This window comes from Cygnus olor, chromosome 4, assembly GCF_009769625.2.
Source record: "Cygnus olor isolate bCygOlo1 chromosome 4, bCygOlo1.pri.v2, whole genome shotgun sequence".
Lineage (NCBI taxonomy): Eukaryota > Metazoa > Chordata > Aves > Anseriformes > Anatidae > Cygnus > Cygnus olor.
This window is the reverse complement of record NC_049172.1, coordinates 46,188,113-46,209,473: the sequence shown is the minus strand read 5'-3', so window position 1 is coordinate 46,209,473 and position 21,361 is coordinate 46,188,113. Positions and strand designations below refer to the sequence as shown.

The window sequence follows — 21,361 nt, the reverse complement described above, 5'->3', positions numbered from 1 at the left end:
GAAGGGAAAGCTTCCACCCACCCTGACAAATGATCTACCGAGACTAACAAGTATTTAAATCTACCTACTCTAAGGAGTTCTGTAAAATCTACCTGTACATTTTGGAAGCGTTGAATTCCTGGTTCTCACCCCCCTTTGGGCTGACTGCAGATAATTTTCCTATTTACCTTTTGACATACTACACAACTCCTGCGTACTTGTTCAGCCAGAGTATATATATTCCTACACATACGTATTTCCATAGCACAGCGTCACACATTGCTTGAATTCCCCAATGACCCTCTTGATGTAAAACAGTTAATATTTGCCTCATTAGCACTTTATTTAGCATTTCTCTCCCATCAGGGAGTATCTATTTTCCTTTGGACTTCGTGACTCCTAATTCCTTAAAAATCTCATTCTCTTAAAACTGTTACTTCTTTTTAGTTTTGGGTAGGGGTAGCTCAACAATTCCCTGAATCCTCTCTGGGTTTATTCTTCATTCCCCCTCAGATACTAGATGCCCTAAATATTTGACTTCTCTTTCTATGAATGGAGGGCTTAGGATGTTGGGAAGTTTCAGCAATTCCCCCACCCTCTGGCTTGCAGCTCGCTCTCCGGCCCCAAAAGGCAGCGCTGGCTCTCCATTTCCAAGCTCTGAAAACGAACGACTCAGCCTTGTTTCCAGAGCCCCCAAACCACACGACTCAGCCTGCACTTTCAGGCCCTGAACACGCACAACTCAGCCTCTGCTCGAGCTCCGGAAACACACCTTCGAGGGGGTGCAATCAGGCCCCTAAAACCACCCTACAACCACCGGCCCCGCTCCCCTGCTCAGCCCCAGCCTTACCCCTCACTGTCAGCCGCTGCACACCCCCCGGTCCTTCCTGTGACCCTCAGGGAAGCCCGGCACCGCCTGCTGTGCCCCCAGCACAGCCGCAGCACCCCGGCTCAGAGGCCGCAGTGCACAGCGGGCAGACTGCATGGCTGCAGGACCGCAGCTCCACTAGCACAGCACACCCCGCCCGGCCTTGCCGTGAGTTGCGGGCAGCAAGCGGGGGACACGCGTTGGGGCCTTACGGGAGCGGAGCCACATGCGGCAATCGCTGCCCTCGCCCCGCTGGCCTCACTGCTGGCGCCATGGCCCGGAATGCCCTCGGCTCTCAGGACGCCAGCGCACGCGGCCGGCTCGTGCCCGGTTTTCACGCAGCCCCACGCCCGTCTCCTCAGCGCGCTCCCTGCCCAGCCTGTGCTGGGACTCGGCGCTGCCCCGCCTGGGTGCGGGACCTTGTGCTGGTTGGACTCCAGGCTGTGGGGAATGTCACTGAGTTCACTTCCCAGCCAGCACGGCGCTCCCCACCTGCTGCGCTGCACCCCACTTGCTGTGGCTTCATTTCTGAGAGAAAGCAGCCCGCTGGGGCGCAGAGCGAGACAGGATGTGGCTTGTGGTCGTTAGAAGGAGCTCGCGATACTTTGATACCGGAGCAGCCTTCTGACACAGCAGACAGCCACCTACCCGCTGCTCTTACTGCCTGCCTCACCCTTTCCACGTAGCTTGCAAATGGGACTGCTCATGCATCACGTTTGGGTCCACAAAGCAAAAGAGAGGCAACGTGCTCGTAAGGCCGGAGGACCACGGGGCCACAGACAGGCCCACCAGGAGGCAGCGCATCAGTGAAACTGACCAGATATCCCTGCACCAGGTAATAATAATACATGTGATGTTTACGTCCTGGTGACTTAACTGGCCTTTTCTGCAGCACAGATAACGTCCTGAGGTGTGTGAATGCCGAGCCTTACACAATCTTCTTCTTGTTCTTGGTGCTAAGAGCTTTGCCTGCGATATCACGGTGTAAGTGCTCTACTGCACCACGCCACCCTAATCCTCAGCTCAGGCGTCATTCCTGCTTTGCATCATCGCAGGTAAAATCAGACTCAGGCTCTACAGCCCGTCCTAGCACTCACCACTTCAGGCCTTTTTTTAGCAACAATTATTCTTCCCAAATGAATTCTCGTCTCCTCTTCCTATGTAACTACAGTTCCTGTTTCACAAACGTTCCTGTTCCTGTTTTACAAACGTTGCCTCCAGGTGCTGGGGTACCGGCACGGAGCGCTTCCCACCTCGGCAGAGCCAGAGGCTGCCCCAGGAACCTCGCAGCTGGTGGCTGCAAGGACCACAGCTTCTGCCCAAGCTATGGGATGCCGGGGGTAATGGCCCTCTGTCAGATTTAATATTAAACAGCACACGCAGATGGATGAAAGCTATTCTGAAGCACTGTCTGATAAGGCTACGCCCCACTCGTGGTTTGAGATGAAACATCTCTTGTTTTATGTATTGTGAGCTGACCAAAGGTCTGCTCTGTGCCAGGGCTGTGTCACACACCTGACTGCACAAAACACAGGTCTGGAAGGCTGAACTCCCTACTTAGTCAGTTACTAATATTCAGGTTTTTTTGTTTTGTTTTGTTTTTTGTGATATGGCCACAGGTTCGTCTTGAAATAGATGTTGAAAAATTTATGAATGTTTGTTATGCATTCTCATCTGACAAATAAGCGTGCCAGGGCTTCTTAACAGCTGACAGGCAGATGGCAGGCATGGCCTTGAGGACAGTAAGATAAAAAATAAATTGACTAGGGTGGAAGCTCCTTATCTCTCAACATTCAAATCAGTTACTTCAGAAGGAGCAGGTTTCGAGCCCTGCAGCAACATGAGGTCTGGGTTCAGCTGCTCCTGCCAAGACTTTGTGTGACTGCAGTCACAGCAAACCCCCTGAGATGTTAGAGTCCCCACTGATGAAATCTCTTGTCTTACTGCTCAGGAACCATGTGCCCACACTGTTCGTCCTTCTTTTACTGCTAATTTTAATGGAATTACCTCAGTACTATACTCATACTAAACTTTCAAGCGTCTCTACAACTAGTGAAGTTCACAGCTTAGTCCCAGTTGCCTCACTAGACTGACTCCCCACTTGATCCAAACAGTTTATGTGCTTGCTGTATGCGAGGAAACCTCACAGTCAAATTAGATAACCCCCATCCACCCCCACAACGCTGCAGGAAGAGAGGCTGAACACTTTTCACTCCTTGTTTCAGACTGCAACACAAACGCAGGCTGCAGCTCTCTTTTAGGTGGTCCTGAAGGCAGGACCAAGCATGCAGTGACCTGCTCGGAACTGATCTGCACAAATGATCTGTGACCTCAACTGGAAAAAAAAACAATCACATTGCATTCTAAGGGTGAGTACCTATGACAACAAGTGCTGTTTGTCATCTCCGTTTTCCTTTTTTGCTTTATCAGTCATGCTGACAGCGATAGCCTCCTCTGGGTCATGTGCTAGTGCTCTGGTTATTGCTGACTCAATAGGGGATACCCGAAATGAGACCAGGTGAGAGCACAGATGTGTTCCCTGCATGAGATACTGGTATTTTCTGCATTTATTTAGTCATATAAATACCTTGTCAAACACTACTGGGACCACGCTGTAGCCTTCACTAGTTGCTAGGACGCTTGCAAGTCTTGTATAAATATAAAAAATTAAATCATGTTAAAATTAGTAATAAAAGAAAGGGTAAGAGCCCAGGAATGCGATTCCCGAACATTAAGAGATTAACTCACTCATCTACAAAAGCTGGCTTGGCGACGGTGCCAGGGCTGCAGGCACGTGACAGCAGCCCAGCTGGGCTGCAGACGGAACTTCTCCAGGCGCGACTCGCCTTTGGGGGTGCTGCGCTTGGGAACTGCAGTGCACCTGGCACAGGGAAGCAGGACAGGCAGCAAACCCGAGGAGCAGAGTGCTCAGCACCACCACCACCACTGCGCGTGTCAGCGCAGCTGCTAGAAAGCCGTGGCCTCTTTGAGAGGATGTCCAGGCACAGCCACGGAGACAGCATGCACCAGGGACCAAGTTGCCCACATCAGGCTGTGTCAGGCTTGGTTCCCTGCACAGCATCAAGGACATGCCCTCGCCCGTTATCCCACGAAACCACCACCACTCAGCGGGCTGAAGTAAGAAGAGGTGAAAGTCCTGCCTTGCCCTGGCCCTGCCCTCTCCTTACCCCTGCAGAGGGTGGAGACTCCCTGGGGTGACAGCGCAGGGGGAACCCAACTTTAGCAGAAGATGCGATGACGCCGGAGCCACAACCCGTCCCTGTCGGCCGAGCCAGCGGCTGGGGACACCGCTCTGCTCCCCACGGCTCCCACCGCCCTGCCACCTCCTCAGCCGTCCTGCTGCCCTGACCCAGCGCTGCGGGTGAGTGACCGGCCGCGGCCCCGCCGCTGCAGCTGTGGCAGGCACAACTCAGGCTGCGGGCTTGCTCTTCTGCCCCCCGGGGCACACAGGGGCTGCTCTGCCACTGCAAAGTGTTTCCACCATGGCGTGCTTGGGTTCGGTTTTCTGTTTTATCCAGCGGCTGTGAAAACGTAACGGAACACCTGCCTACTTTTTCCTAGCTCTCCAAGGAATTGGATTGAGAAATTCGGCATGGAATTCATGAATATATGATTTGTAAATGGGGGGAGAAAGCTTTGAGGGTTAAAGTAAAATTAGTGAAACGGTGAAAAGTTAAGACTATTTTGCAGGAAGAGCCACATTCAGAGCTTGCCTGTGTGTCTTAATGCACCGCAGACAACACTTACCCAAGTGCAGAGGGCTGCTTTGCACCGAAGGCAGGTTACAAATCCCCAGTAAATTGGTTTCCAATTAACTTGCAGATTGTCCGAATCGCATTATTCTTACTTACTCAAGCGGTTTTATTTTCCTATGCGTTTTCCTGAGAAAGAAGGCTGTGCGGTGCTGGGCTGGCAGTACGAGGCTGTGCAGCCCTCTGAATTTATATTTATCCACAGTTTAAGACGCATGTCTTAAAACCATTTCAACATTTCAACAAACAAACCATTTCAGCTAGCACGCCACAAAGCTAAACTTTGTACCCATTATCAATAAGAGAAATAAAAGCTTTTTCAACAGTAGTTTCCCTGGCAGGCTCAAGGATTCAGAAAAAGGAGGGCAGGTTATGATTTGAAGGCTTTGACCTTCATCTAGAAACTGTACTGAAAGCTGCCGGGGTCACCAAAACTCTTCCCCCCTAAGTAATTTCAACTCCAATTCTCTATAGAGATAAAATACTTAAAATAACCTGACAGATTTTCAAAAATCAACCAAAATGCACTGCTGAATTTTGCCCCTTGAAATTTTGCCGCCACTTTACTGGGATGGTTTTTTGTATTTGAACTGCACATTTCACCAGTGCCAAAGCTTTGAGGAAGACTGGCATGAAGGAATGTCACTTAGCTTTTACACATACAATATATCTTAAGGCTTTCAATCAGATTCACTAAAACAGTTTGAAAGACTCCAGATAGGGTTTGGTGCAGTTAAAAGGTTAAAGTAAGTTTAAGTCAGTGGTAGTTTGTTGTATGTTTAGTTGTTTCTTGTTTTGCTTTGTGCCATTGCATATGAACAGAGAATAAGACTTTGTACTTTATAAGTCTGAGAAGCAGACACAGAAAAGTGAGCACAATGAGTTTGTCTTTGCATTTGAACATCGGGCAATGAGATTTCATGGTATATTTAAGAAAGTAGTTTCATTTTGCCACTAGTAAAATGTTAAATCTCAAGATCCAATATTTTGTCTCCTGAAAATAATTTCTGACACTAAGTCTCGCTAAAGGAAAGTTTTTTCCATTAGGCTTGGACTGAGATCGATGCTGAAAGCAGTTGCAACAAAAATATTTTAGAAGATTTGGGGAAAATAAATCCAATTTGTAATAGTCCCAAAGAGCGCATCAATTTTATATTCAACTGATGCAAAAATAATGGATTTTAACCAGAGCTGGTTTGATGAGGATATATTTCATTGTATTAATGAGTGTTTCTGAATACAGTGGCCAGTACACAATGTCATTGACTCTCCTGCTCCTTTCTGATCTAAAGTATTTGATATTTGAAAGCAATTTGCAATGAATTCTAGGCAACTTCATTTAGGGAATTCTAGCTTGCATATGAAGCGATTTGATTAAGATTTCGTCAAGGTTGTTTCTTTGTCCTGCAAGTGTTCTGAATTAACATGCTTCGTAGCTCTATGTCACGTTAAACTCAATAAATTATTTTCTCTACAAGAACTACAGTAATATTTACAAATCCATTCTTAAGAAGCAATTACAAACAGCTAACAATTACATTTGCCATAAAGGAGCATCCTCCTGTATTCCTATGGAGAAGCTTAGTGATAGATCAGAAATGGAAGGGTTTGAGCATCTCACTGGGAGCACTTATCCTACAGGAATGTTAAAAAAAAAAAAAAAAGGAAAAAAAAAAGTCTCCAAAAGAGAGAACCAAATTACAAGCCTCATGCTGGGGCACACAGACTTTACTTCTGCGGGTAGCACTTCCTCCTCTTCCTGCGCGGTGCCAGCTGCGACCCAAAGCACTGTTGGAACAGTCTCCAGCTGGAGGTTTCCACGACAGGAGCTGGGGATCATCCTGCTCACAGCTGGTATGCAGCCTCCAGAGCTCCCTTCCCACCAGCACGTCCAGAACCAAGGCTGTGTTATCACGCCGAGCACAATGGCCATACTCCTTTTAAAAACTAACACAGATTTCACATAGCAGCTGACAACTACCCACTCCACTTTTAAGCAACAGAGAATTTTGCCATTTCATTCTTCAATGACCACTAGTGAAGAGCCGCCGCAGCCGCTAAGCGCCATGCTGACATACACCAGTGGTCCGGCTGTGCCAGTGACCTTCTGTGGCCCTAGCTGCCAGTAAGCAGCAAACCTAAACAAAACGAAAAACAATGAAACCATTCCACAGACTCCCACCTCACACAGCATGTTTGCAATGTTCCATCAGTAATACTGAAATACTAAGCTGAGAAAAATGTGGGTGAGTAAAATACTCATCTAGGTACCGTACAGATGCATCAATATACCTAGGTCAGTGCTGAACTTTCTTCTGATGTATTCTGCACCCACACCGTGCAGCTGGCTGCCCAGTGCTTCAAGGGATTTTGTAGCGGTGCCACTCCACGGCTGAGTGTTTGGTAGCCCATACATGTGCAAGCAAACATCCGTCTGCTCAGCGCACGGTGAGGCTGTCGACGACACGTTCCCCCGGTGGCTCTGAGCGCACATCTCTGCTTTAGCAAAACCTCCTCTTACAGGGCAGCAGTTGGTGCCCAGCCAGGCTAGTCCTGCTGCTCTCCGGCAGGCAGAGAAGTCTTCTCTGGGGCAAGCAGATAAGAGCGCGGGGAGTTTGTCAGTAAAAGGCCTCCAGGCTTTAACTGCCGCACATCTAAATGATGCTCAATTTACTGAGGATCCATTTTAGCTTAACTTAAAAATAAACCAGTCCCATCCTAATCACATGTGGAACGCAGTTTCTTTTCATCACAGGAAAATTGGTGCAAGATTATGTGACAGGGGCTGAAATGCTAAGACCTCACATTTCTGCTGGCAGAGAAGCCCATGGTTTTGTCAGAAGAGGTGGCCTTGGTGGGATCATGCTGCTGGCCACCAGCCCTCGCATGCAGAAAGCCTGGTCCTGAAGGCAGCGCGTCACTGTGCTCATCGCCACCGGGAACTTGGCTGGCTGTCAAACAACCACAACAGCATGCCAGCATCAGTGGAAAAGATAAAGGCTGGGTTTTTATGTGACCATATGACTGCGTTAGATTAAATGGCTGTTTTGGAGAGGCTCATTTTATTAACTGATCTCCCATTTATTCAGCATGCCTGAGAAGGTCTCGCCATCTGTGTTCCCTGCTGCAAGGGAACAGCCACATTAATGTAGGGGACTGACCTTCCCACAGCTCCTGGCAGCTCCTCTTGCCTCTCTGTTGCCCCAAACTGCTGTGGTACCAACATTTCCCCCGGGGCCAACTGCCCTAGTTAGACTCCAAGCAGTCCCCCTGATATACACGGAGGGGCCAGATCCTGCCCCTGCCTCAGCTAGCCCGTGCCACTCGGCAACACAAAGGGGACAAAGGTCTGCCTGTGCAAGGCTGGCCAGCATCCACCAGGAGCATGTTCCTCCAGCGCAGCCTCCCCGTACTGCCTGCACCTTGAGATGGGAGGTAGGAGCCTGGCTGACAAGGGAAGGGGGGGAGGTAATGATGGTTATTACACTGCAACAGCCTTCTAGATTTGACATAAAAACAAGCCCAAGGAAAAGAAAGCCTTAGGCACGGTGCCAGTTGCTGTGTTCCTGTAACCTCACCAAATTATTTCGATTAAAAACATAAACCAACGATTTCTAAATTTTGCTGTCATTGCACAGGAGTGCCAGGGGTGAGAGGAGTATCAAGCCAGGTCCCCCTGCCCCTCACACGTTGCAGCTGGACTTTCAGAGACCCCGTTGCGCCGGCGGTCTCAAACATGCTGGCAGAATTTATGTGCAGTGCTCCTCTGTCCCAGGCTGCCTTCCAGGAGGAGCATCAAGTCAGCAAAGCCCTGCAGTGAAAGGTGCCTGGAGCTTGGGCAGGAGAAGGGCTCGCGAGGGCTGGGAGGCTCCTCCAGCTGCAGGTGCTGCAGCCATATCCTTGCCAGCTCTGCCTCACCTCCAGCTGCAGGACCCAGATGGAGAGAGACTGGGATGGATGCATCTGCAAGGGCCCCAGCAGGTCCAGTGCCACACACTGGAACAGACACATCTTTCTTCTACATACCTAACCAAGTTTCTTTTCCCCCTCCCCCCTCTATTTTCTTAATTTCTAGAGGAAAAATGGCAGGAGGCCAGTCCCACATAAACATTCAGATGTCAGAGTCGAGTACAAACGGCATCCCGAGCAGCAAGCAGTCCTCTCCAGACTTGGCAAACCAGGGAGGAAGCACACTAACTTTCCACAACATCTCCTACCACGTGAAGGTGAAGTCCGGGTTCCTGTGCTGTAGAAAAACAGCCAGTAAAGAAGTTTTGAGAGATCTCAAGTAGGTATTTTGACCTCTCTTTGGAGTAAGCCCATCTTTTATTTCTGTTCCTGGCAGCGAAGCCCACTGCCATCACTCAGCTACTGAGCACAATGCGCAGAATTATATATATGTTACATATAATATATATACTTGCTTTCACCTGCCTGAGTTATGGCCATGGCCAGAGTACTGTGGCTGTGGCAAATGAGCCACTTGTGCTCACTGCACGCTGCCCGGCACGTCTCCCACTGTGCTGTGGTGATAAACACAGGCAGCTCCTCCTCGCTCGTGCCTTGGCTCACCCCGGGAATGCAGGAAAGACCAGCGGGTGCTGGATTCACACTGTGGGTCTTTTGCCCTATGCAGTTCCCATGTCTACGAACCATGAGCTGGTAAAATCTTTCCCACTGTCCTTGAGTGCCGCACGTTACGATAACTCGCCTGCCTTACGTTGGTTGTTTGCCACAAGGCGAGGGAAGGCCCGTCTCCTGGTTTGCTTTATGAGACCAATGCTTAACACGCGTTATTCTTTCCCATTTTACAAAAATTGCGGCATCTGCATTTGCTTCATTACATACTGGTTTTTGTGTTAAAATCACATATAAAGCCACATATGTATACTGTGTATGTTTCTTAATCTGTGGAACCAGAAATTTCCACAATAAGAAACTAAAGGGGAAGAAGCACGGGTCAGAAAGTAAAACCAAGCCTCCAAGGCTGCACGGTGCTAGACCACGAGAACGGCTGTCCTGGGCCAGACCCAAAGCCCAGGTACTCACAACGGGGACTGCTAACAAGTAGCACCAGAGTTCAGTGCCAGACAAAGCTGGCATCACAACACGCAGGCATTTGCACGTGCAGCCTGCCTCTTGCGTACACAAGTGCTTGCTGAGTGCATGTTTAGGGGCTAGGCAGAACTATCAGCAACGCTTGCGCGTGCTCCAGCAACCAGGAGAAAAGGCAGCAGCATCCCCATCCATCATTTCTACAGGCTTTTCTCCCCAGCTCAACACTTAAAAACTGTTTCCACCTGGCTTCTGAGTGTAGCCTGCCTGAAAATCAGATTCAGAGAAACTCTGAACTACTGATGCCATCTATCTATTTTGTCTTACAGTGGCATCATGAGACCAGGACTGAATGCAATTTTGGGGCCCACTGGCAGTGGTAAATCTTCGTAAGTGTCCCCTCTGTTCTATGCATTATTTACACCAAGGAGAAAATGAATCTGCCCATATTTTGCAGTAATAGACAAGACTTTCAGGGAAAGATTTTGTTTTCATTTACAACTGTGCAAATCTCACTGATTTCTGAGAAATACGTGAATTCAAAACAGGCAATCAGCTTAAATGACAAATATGTAATTTAAGTGTAGCACACTTCACTGATACACTACGTACCATTCCGGGTTAAGCTCCTACTATTGAGTGAATGGACACAAACTGTGAAATTGCACAGACCTCACTTCCTTAAGAAGCCAGGAGAAAAGAAACTCAGCCCCTTGAAGGCTGATGGATGTTTTCTAAATAGCATGTTTCTACCACAGAATGCCTACACATCGCTGTCCATCTTGTGTCATCTGACCTTGTACATGCTGATTACACAAAGTGACCTCCTTCTCTTCTAGGCTGCTCGACATTTTGGCTGCAAGGAAAGACCCTCACGGGCTTTCTGGTGACATTTTGATCAATGGAGCTCCTCAGCCTGCCAACTTTAAATGTACCTCTGGATACGTAGTGCAGGTAGGACAGCATTCATCTCCCCAAGGCTGCTCCTGTCCCCTCCTGCCCGCAGCTGCAAGAAATGGCGGCAGCGCTGCAAGTGCACAGCTCTCACCTCCACTTGCCCAGGGGTGGTGTCACCAATGCCGTGGTCTGTCCGGGGTGGGCTGGGGAGCAACACATGCCAAGAAGTGATAGAAAACGACATCCCTCCGGGCATACCTTTCCCTCCTTCCTCCTTGGAAGCTCCTGCCACATGTTGTAGCAGTTGCCACCACCCCTCTCCATGCAAGGACCACATAAAACACAGCTAGATGCAGTTATCAGAGGAAACACAAATTGCTGAGTGAACACCGAGTATCTGCTCTTTCTCTTTTGAAGGATGATGTGGTGATGGGAACCCTGACCATCAGAGAAAACTTCCAGTTCTCAGCAGCACTCCGTTTGCCAAAGTCTGTGAAGGAGCAGGACAGAAATGAACGAGTTAATCAGATCATCAGGGAGCTGGGTTTGAGCAAAGTGGCGGACTCCAAGGTAATGGCATTTAAATGCAGTGCTTAAATCACGAAGAAATATGAAGTGATTTAATTAGCCACATGGCAGATGAAAAAAAAAAAAAAAGTAAAGTAGCCCAGACAATTTCAGTACTGTAAGAATTAACAACACCTCTGCGTGGTGACCGGTACAGGCTCTGCGCTGCTACTGCATGCGTTATCACACCGTGGGGACGGGGAAAGGTAGTGAGGACACCGCAGCTAATGTTAAGAAATTTCTTACAGCTCTTCCAGAATGCTGCAGTGCCAGGAGGATGCTGGTCACTGCAGCATGTGTTATCAGGCCACGTGACACAAATTTCTTGTTCCGCACCAGATTGGCACCCAGTTCACTCGTGGGGTGTCGGGGGGAGAGCGGAAAAGGACCAATATCGGGATGGAGCTCATCACAGATCCCACCATCCTCTTTTTGGATGAACCAACCACTGGACTGGATGCCAGCACTGCTAACGCCGTCCTGCTGCTACTGAAAAGGTGATGTCCTTGGAACCAGTGCCTGCACTTGGTTTGCACTTGGATTATGCTTAGAATAAGCAGACAGGGAAATCACACGTATCACTGTTTTCCACCGATCCAAAACTGCAAAGGCAGTAAGAAAAGGCAGTCTGGTCTCCCAGTGCCAAGCAATGTCCCAAGTGCACACCAGGGCTGCCGTCTGTCCCTGACAGCTATGTTCGTAGGTGCAAGTGTTTATTTTCACATCTGCCTTGGCCAGAACAGTGATAAATATACCTGCCGTACAGTCTGACTACAGATAGTAGTTAGAACGCAGCTAGATTCTTCCCCATCACAACATCTCAGCCCTATCTTTGGGAAAACAAAAACTTGCAAATTTTACATCTTTTTGCATTTCTTACACTTCAACAACTTAAACGCCCTTCTCCAGAGCCTTCCAATTTGCACCAGAGCCTTCCTGAACCTCCCCCAGCAGCCTCCCCAGCGAGAGGGAACTTCCCTTTTCTCACAGAGGCACTTTAGATATCACCTATAGATTTCCTCTGCATCCTTTTTCCTTCCCCCTTCCCCTCTCTCAAACGCCAACTTAATTGCCCTTGACCAGGCCTTAACTGACCTTGCAAATTCTCTGTCTAAATGCTGAAAGTACTCTTGCAGCTAACACCTCTGTTATTCTTCACCCTCCGTTCAGGATGGCAAAGCAAGGAAAAACAATCATCTTCTCCATCCACCAGCCACGGTACTCCATATTCCGTCTGTTTGACAGCTTGACACTCCTGGCCGCGGGGCGGATGCTGTACCACGGCCCCGCTCAGCAGACCATCGCCTACTTCCAATCTATCGGTGAGCATAGCGCACCGTGGTGACTGCTGCGCCTACATCCGCAGCTTGCACGAGCATTTGAGCAAGACAAACGGCAATAGCGCGTGATGAGAACTGGATGTGGTATGGATTAGCAAGCCCAAGATTTTAGCAGGCTGAGTGTTTCTCTTGGGGTTCCACCTCTCGACCTGTATGTTTTGGATGATAGGGCTGACTTCTAATCAGCTGTTCCTGGGCACGTGTTAATCAGACAAAGTGTGGGCTGGGGTTGAGCAGGCGTGCTGCCCTGCCTTCACTGATGGCACGTCCAGCAGCGCCGCTCATCCCTCGTACAGGCGTGGTGGCTGCACGCAGCCTCCTGCCCATCACCGAGCTGCCACTTAGCGCTTGTCACGCTGTCACTGCAGGCTACGAGTGCGAGCCTTACAACAATCCTGCCGACTTCTTCCTGGACATCATCAACGGGGACTCCACGGCGGTGGTGGTGAACAAGACCGATGAAGCCAACTCAGGTACAAGGCAAAGAGCTGAATGCAATATCTGCCACGTGTCTGTAGCCAGGTGTCCAGCCCAACACAGACATATCACTCACAGTGTCAGATGAGTAGGAACAGTGTTGTACACGCATGCGGTTATCTGTATGCCTCAGGTTATTATGTACTGCTGACCCATGTTGCTTTAAGGCTATGACCTTCCTAAATACTGTTTGTTTATACATTGAAAATAATTAACACTTCCTGAAATAAATACCAAATTCATGTACAGCCCTACTATATAAAATATTCCTGTCTCTGCAATAGTTTGCCTCTCATAAAGAGGTATTTATTAATTTATTGTTGTTATCCATTTCTTCAACAAACTGACCTGCATGCTTGTGTGTCACAATCAAATTACTAGGTGTTAAAGGCACAAGAATATTTGCCTGTGCTGAAGCTGTAATGTCTGGGAATTTAAGGAAATCTTGTTACAGCTCAGCACAGAGAAGTAGCTGGTTTCATCTTCAAGGCAAATCAGCTGAAGCCCTGCACTAGCCCTAATGATAAACTGGGACAATTATTCTGGTTAGGAACAAATTTGGTGTAGCTATGCCAGTTATTTTTAACATAATGGAACGGCTTATCTGTTCTGAAATTCCTATTTCCCACCTCCAAGTAGGCTGGGAATAAGGACAGGGAAATGCTTCCCTAAAGTTGGGGTAAGGCTGAAATCATCCCCAAACCAGCAATTCTCACCTGCAGTCACGCATGCTTTTTAGCACAAGGCTGAGTGCAGCAGGTCTCTGGAGCTAAACATGCATATCAATTCTTCTCCTTCATTAGTAATGATCCCACCCCAACTGCAGAACTTGTTAGGCCTAGCGCCTAACGAATCTTCCCATCCCTTACACTACTCTTTTTTTTAAATCTTTTTTTTTTGAAACCTTTCCAGCAGAGAGCATTGAAGAACACATTGAATACAACACAACCTTGGCTGAAAAGTTAGCAGAAAAATACTGCAACTCTGCCTACTACCAAGAAACAAAAGCAATACTAGAGAATATTTCTTTGGGAAATACAAAGAAAACAAAAGCATTTTTCAGACAAATTACGTATACCAATTCCTTCTGTCATCAGCTGAAGTGGGTGTCCAGGCGCACGTTCAAAAATCTGGTAGGAAACCCTCAAGCTTCCATAGCTCAGGTAACGTTATTTGTATCTATCTGGTTTGCAATATACGTTGACTTTCACCCGCTCCTGTATTAGACCAGCCGTGGGGAACAGTTTTGCCTCTTGGTATTTTGACTGAAGGTAGCATCTGATAAAAAGCGTGTGCAGGGTCTGGACACCTGGTTCACTAGAGGATGCACTGAATGCTCCCATATGAACAGCACAATGAGTTCAGTGATGTATTTTGGGCTACATAAAACCACGGGAGGCAGGGTCTTCTCCAGCAAGGTGTTCTGCTCCCTGCTGCTGGCCAGGGACAGATGACCTCCCCGTAGTTGCACACCTTGTCTCAGGAACATGCCTCAGACTCTAGGCTGATTGTCCAGCCTTGGCACAGTAGGATTTGGCCTCAAATCTTGCCCCTCACCTCCACCCAAGGATAGTTCAATGACTACGCTCGCATAATTAATTATCTTAGCTCACTAAGTGTTGGCTCGCATGTAGAGATACTTTCCCAGTCTGTTCACAATGAGTGTGATACCTTCTGAAAAATAAGTCATTAAAACCAGAGCCTAGCCCTTGCTACAGAACATGAGCACGTTCTACCAACTGGCCCTGTTAGCACTGCAGAACCAAAGCCAGAAGTGTGGTCTGGTTCAAAGTCGCGTGTTGCCTTCAAACATGAAGGCTACCAGGCCTCAGGAATCCCCCAGTGCACCAACCAAACCCTGCAGGCTCTGCGCCAGCAAAGCTCCCATGGTGATTCACTGCAGGGGAGGCAATAGAAAAATCTGGCCCAAGGCAGGGGCAGGGACTGCTGTCTTTGTTACATTCTACATAACAAGTGAACAAAGCAGCCAGCGTGGAGTGGAAATGAGCCCAGAGTCCCCAAGGTTAAAAGGCTCCAAGTACCTGTGTGTGTCTGTATGCTGATATTATGGAGATCCTTAATAATTGCTTTGTAAAAGCTTGACCTTGTGACAAGAATTAGACTCCCACCCATCTCATAATACCCCAAGGTTAACGGTCCTGACTTTTTCTCACAATCTCTTTTCTTTCCCCACCTCGTTAGGGATGGATTTTACACACATTCCTTTACAAGTACACGCTTCATTGAGCCTTGTTCATTAATCTCCTCCGAAGGGGTCTTGCTAGGATCCTTGCTTTCCCATATACTTGGCTTCGGAGCTCAGTTATCCCCGACACTTGCTCCTGTCGGCAATATCTTGGGGACAGGGTACCCCAGACCAAGTGATTTAGTGTGTTAAGGCTCAGGCATTGCTGGGGCTTACAGATGACAGAACTGCCTGATACCAATGCTGTTAAGAACAAATCCCGTGAATAAGGTGTGCAACAGAGCCCCACAACTGTACACTGGGGAGTGTGAAAATAATTGCTGAGGCTTTGAAAACAATGAGAACAATACTTTTCCTGCTCTTTTCTTTTTTTTACATTTAGGTGGTTGTTACAGTTTTCCTGGGACTGATTGTAGGTGCCATTTTCTTTGGACTTAAAAACGACACCGCCGGCCTCCAGAACAGGTTAGTCAGTTCACTCGATGGCTTTCCAAAAGCTCCCTCGTTGTTCTGATAGGATACAGGACAGGATGGGATAAGCAACCGCTGAGAGCTTCAGGAAACCTATTGGCCTCATTAGAGCAAACGCTCCTCCTCAGTACGTAAGGTCATGCTGCTTTAGTGATGTGGAGGTGAGGGTGGTCTCCTTCATCCCTGCCCAACAGCGATGCAGGAACCCGGTCCTGCCCAGTGTGCTGCAGCCTGGCCGAGCAGTCCAGCTGAAGGGAACGATGTTCCTCAGTAGGATGACATTTTTCAGTGCCCATCAGGCAGCTGAAAATGCAGAACAGCAGCAGACTGCACGGAACTGCTTCAAAGCACTGACGTATCCGCCATCTAGTTTTAAACCACTTATAAAAGTGTGACAGCAAGGTTTCCTTGTCTTTTATTAGACATATGCTGCGCAGCCAGAGAATTTTTAAACTCTCAGGAACTTAAACTAAAAAAAAAATAGGAAATTCAGTTCATTTTCAAGCTTTTGACTGTATCACAGAACAGACTGTCCTTGCCCTCATGTAGCAAAATGCTGTGCGTACCATGTCAGCTTTGCTGTGGCCCCAAATTTGCAGCCACACGTTTTCCTGGGGAACCCTGTACGGGAGGTCAAACACTGCCACACTCCAGGCACTACGCATGGGCCTGCACATGCCACAGTGGAAAAACCGCATTTGTATAACATTTTTAATGCTGCCTACCGTTTTGCTGTTTGTAGAGTTGGTGCCATGTTCTTTCTGACCACCAACCAGTGCTTCAGCAGTATTTCAGCTATTGAACTCTTTGTTGTGGAAAAGAAGATATTTATGTGAGTAAAACCTATTAAAACATGAACATGGTCTATTGTTAGAGAGGTCATCTGTTTGCTTATCTTCCTGGACATTTAAGTATGCCTTGTGTATGGTTTTCAAATTACTTCCCTGTCAGTGCTCCATGCGTACTCTTAGCCTGTTTGTTAGTGAACTGTCTGCAAATCCCCCAAACCATATCTATGATTGCACATGCCTCAGAGTTTTAAATTAATATTTATAGGAAAAAAATCGGTGAACACCCTATTTAGGTATTGATTAGTAAGATTATGACTCGCTAGTGACAACATTAAATAGTGCCTCACTGGACTCTTTAAGGCTGTACAGATTGCACTACTGAGAAAAGGAAAAGTTAATTAAGCATTACTCTGTCTGTTTTGCCAATACAGACCTCTACTAAAAAACATGTGCACAAGTATTCATATTGATTTGCATATGAAAACAGCACCATTACTGTAGTGAATGGCTTACTGGACGTTAACATTACAGCCTATCCATGAAAGAACTTTTTTTTTTCCTTTTTCCAGTTCACGCCAGACTTCATTTGTCTCCAAGTTAAAACAAATTTACTTTAGTGATCACATTTTGTAACATGCTGTACATATTTCTGTGTTCCAGACATGAGTATATCAGCGGATACTATGGAACAGCTGCATATTTCATCTCAAAGCTAATGGCTGATTTGATACCCATGAGGAGTTTACCGAGCATCATCTTCACCTGCATAACATACTTCATGTTAGGCAAGTATTGCCTTCCACAGTTCTGTTACACCCCACCCCACCCCCAACAAATTAACAAGGCTCTCACTTGTGTATATGTACATGTATATACGTAGATTTATATATGCTAGAGCACTACATTGGCATGGCACCAGTTATTGTGCTTGAGTGCAGCATACCATGCTTTTACAGACACACTTCTTAATATCTGAGCATTTTGATCAGAATGTGTAGTGTGTTTCTTCCCCACTGCCCCTAGAAAGAGGAGAGTCACAGTCAGTATCATATGTGTTTGATTTCTTCCTTTTCATTTATAGCTGTTTTAACTTTCAGTGACTCTTACAAGACACTTTCTTTATGCTTGCAATAATACCTATCAAAGGAAAAGTTTTTTTACAAGAACATCGTGTAGTGTGAATTACTATCAACTTACTCTTTTTGGTGAAAAGTCTTCTGGTTAATGAGCAGAAATTTGAAAATTGCTGGCACCAACTTTTACAACACTGCAACACCTTCAAATGCCATGCTCAAACATGTCCCAGGCAGACTGTTTTCCTAGCATAAGGTTTTTGGGATGTCCCAAAAGCTTGAAACCAAATTACAAAATAATCACAGTTCATTTTGATCAGTTTTTCCCCCACGGAATAGAAAAGAAGGCAGCATCAGCTGTCGTTAGACTCAATCATCTCTCATTAGACTCTGAAACTGGGGCGCGAGAGACCTTGCTACCAAATCCACAGCTACCAAATACCACTGGCAATTAGGGGAGCTCTTTGCTGTAAAAAGTGAAATACTCCATAATTGCCACTTACGGAGGCTCACCAGAAATTGCTGCTTTCATAGACAACTTGAGCCATGGAGAAGCCTTCCTTCTCACTGGCCTATGTGGAGTACCCACTGTAACTTCTACCACATCTTGTGAGCACTTTCTCCAATGTTACTGCAGTTACAGGCATATCCCTTATTCATCCTGCCCTCTGCTGACAGGGCATGCACATTTTGGATGTCCAAGTCCAGCTGCAGTCTTGGGTCTCAACTGCACAGCCTATGCTGCCAGACAAGACATTCTGTAGGCAGCACAGCACTGTAGAGCTTGTGGTATCACTTTTGGCAGGATCATACTGAAAACTTTCTTGTTCTGTTTTTTAAGGTCTGAAACCGACAGCAGAAGCCTTCTTTATAATGCTCTTCACCCTTACGATGGTGTCCTACACAGCCACTTCCATGGCTCTAGCCATTGCAACAGGACAGAACGTGGTCGCTGTAGCCAACCTATTCATGACTATCACATTTGTTTTTATGATTGTGAGTAGCATTATTTACTTCACTAGAGAGAAATCCAAACTGCACAGAGTTCAGCCAAATTCTGCAAAAAGACCGCGGGGTTGAGTTTGGATTTGTGCTTTCCAAAACAACCTGGGGTTGGGTGTGAGGCGGGGAGAGTTTCCCTGCGGTATTCTCAGCGGCTCCAGCAGGCAGAGTACTGCCAGCAATGTGGAGACGTGCTCGGAGCGATGTTCCACGGACACGACTAGAACCCCTCGCTCTCCGAGACCATGACTGTACTTGCCCCTGCGCCTGTGGCACCAGCCACCAGGCAGATTGGAACTAGAACAGCCGAACCAATAACCAAACCTGCCAGAAGCGGGCTGCCTCAAGCAGAGCATATGCAGCCGAGGAGTAGGACTGCATGGGGCCACGGCTTCAAGCTCGTCAGCAGAAATGCTTCCTTCCCCACCCCACTGCAAGAGCTCCTTCCTTTAGAAATGCCTGCCAACTTGGTTTTAATCTGAGGAAGAGGAATCGAGAGCTAGAAAATATCATGTTAGCAGCAACTTTTTTTTTTTTAATCTATTTTTTTTCTACTTTATTTTTGTTGACTCTAGATTTTCTCTGGGTTGCTGGTAAATCTCACGAGCATCATGTCCTGGCTTTCCTGGCTCAAGTACTTTAGCATCCCTCGATATGGAATGACAGTAAGTGCTGTAGTTTCCTGTGTACTGACATGAAAATGATTTGCTTAAAAGGAAGCCCTTTACTAATGATAGAAGATATTCCAAATTTAATGCATTAATGAGCAAAAGGTAAGCTAGTTAAATACAGCAATCTTCAAACTTAGTGTGGTATCTTGAAAGAAGGGCTTCTCATCAAGTAGCACCCATGGCTGTTTAGAAGAGCTAATTTCTATAAGAAGGAAGGACCTCGAATGGGAGAGAGAGACAAAGCTAAGTAATTACATGCACTGGAACATAATGGGACGAAAATGATACAGCGTAAAGAACAGTGTTATCCATCAAGAAATATTTTTTCTCTTTGCCATCAAACAAACCCACATCAAGCTGACAACTTTTCTCCTATTTTTTGATAATTTAAGGCACGGTGGTGTTTCACTGAGAAATTGGGGCTGTGATATTCCTGTGCAAAAGCACTCTAATCCATGGGTGGTGTTACAGCCTACAGACACTCGAGCATTGTGCTGTGTGGACTGCATGAATTTCTCTCTTGACAGAAAAGGCACTGTGCTGCTCTTGGTAAAAAAAAAAAAAAAAAAAAAAAAAAATAAAAAGTAGATTTGGCCAACATCATAAATAACTATGCCATCACACTTTTATAATATATAGCAATTGAATTGTGTCTCAACTTGCTAACTTATCATTCCTTTACCTGCTAATTTCTGTTGTCATTGTTTCTTTTACTTTAAAAGGCATTACAAATTAATGAACTGTCTGGTCTGAACTTTTGCACCATCAGTAACAACACAGGGTTACCTGGCAAGAATAACTTTCAACAGCTAATCCCTATGTAAGTATTTGGGTACATTAAAGTGAATCCCACCATGAGTCTTAGTCTGTTCATGGACGTTTATTAATGACCAGCAGAATTCACAGGCGCTTTTATATGGAAGATGGACTCTCACTGGTTTTTTGTGTAGGTCTGCAGAGAACAGTCTATGCTTTGTCACACTTCGTTAACATTAGACATACCTGCCATTATGCTCTTCTCTTTTTTTATACTATATTTACTGAAATGCATATGCACACTATGATCATGCAGCCTAACAAAATCAGTTTCAGCCTCCTGCAAGAAACTGACTGTAGCTACCTGAAAAATAAAATTATAAATAGAAAATAAAACAGCAACATTTAACAGAGGTTTGCCCAGCCTCCTATTGACACAAAATCAGAGGACAACTTCTAGGGATCTTCCTAGATACTTACTTAAAACAGACGAAGTTTATAAATCTGTTTGTATTTATCTGTAGGTGGTGTACTGGAGACCAGTATCTTGAAAATCAAGGCATTGACGTGAGTACCTGGGGCCTGTGGCAGAATCATGTGGCTCTTGCCTGCATGACAGTAATATTCCTTGCAATTTCATACCTGAAACTCCACTTCATGAAGAAGTTTTCTTAAACCAAGAAATAAAAACTCAACTGGCTCTGTTCAGCAGCCTGATAAACTGACCATGCAACTGACTTGATTATTTTTATGATACCTCCTTTGTACTTTCCTGATCGCAAAGCTCTCTGATGTAATGCTGATCTTTGTGTAACATTAAAGACACAGTGTTAATGTACTTTGCTGAAACATCTGGCACGCTTCAGTTCTGTTTATTGCCGTAACAAGCATACAAGTCTTCATTTCCTCAGCAAACCACCCAGCCCTTCAGCACGTTCCTGTTCGAAATTTAACAAATGGAACTAACATTTAGTGGCTTAACCCGACAAAACAAACGGCCCTGTACTCTCACCAGCGGGCACGGAGGGCAGCCCTAGCACAGCGGCGCGGCCACAGCCCGCCTGAGGCAGGGCCATGCGGCTCCCCTCTTTCTTCTGAGGAGATTGCTCGGCGGCACCGTCCCCAGCACCCGGCGCTGCCGCTCCCTGCCTCCCTCCCCGCCACACGCCGACCCACCGGCCGCTCCGCCACCCCTTCTCCTCCTCCCCCCTCTCCTCCGGCCGCCACCGCCGCTGCCCAAGGGCCGGGGGTGGCTGGCGGTCGCTGGGCTGAGGTGAAGGGGCCGGGAGAGCCCGCCGCGGGCTGCCCGCGGCCGCCGCTTTTCAACCCGGCCCCCGGGGCGAGGGGAGCTACGAGACCAGTGCCTGAGCACATCACCAAAAAATACTAGAGAGACTGCCTCCACATCATACTTACAGCCATTAACTTTGGCCTT

The 21,361-nt window shown here is 47.1% G+C and overlaps 1 protein-coding gene across 2 annotated transcripts; it reads left to right on the top strand.

Annotated features, from left to right (window-relative positions):
- The first annotated feature begins 530 nt into the window (after positions 1-530).
- ABCG2 (ATP binding cassette subfamily G member 2 (Junior blood group)) lies at positions 531-21,206 on the top strand. Of its 2 annotated transcripts, XM_040555194.1 has the most exons (16): positions 531-3,365; positions 8,696-8,908; positions 10,005-10,064; positions 10,515-10,629; positions 10,990-11,142; positions 11,479-11,636; positions 12,310-12,461; positions 12,848-12,952; positions 13,872-14,119; positions 15,545-15,627; positions 16,376-16,465; positions 17,085-17,209; positions 18,339-18,493; positions 19,075-19,164; positions 19,893-19,990; positions 20,451-21,206. In XM_040555194.1, exons 1-16 carry the CDS (start codon positions 3,166-3,168, stop codon positions 20,599-20,601), a joined length of 2,196 nt encoding a protein of 731 aa, XP_040411128.1. In that variant the 5' UTR covers positions 531-3,165; the 3' UTR covers positions 20,602-21,206. The 2 variants fall into 2 exon arrangements, with proteins under 2 accessions (XP_040411128.1, XP_040411127.1); XM_040555193.1 differs by lacking the exons at positions 19,075-19,164; positions 19,893-19,990; positions 20,451-21,206 and having other exon boundaries at positions 13,869-14,119; positions 17,085-19,048.
- The last annotated feature ends 155 nt before the right edge of the window (positions 21,207-21,361 follow it).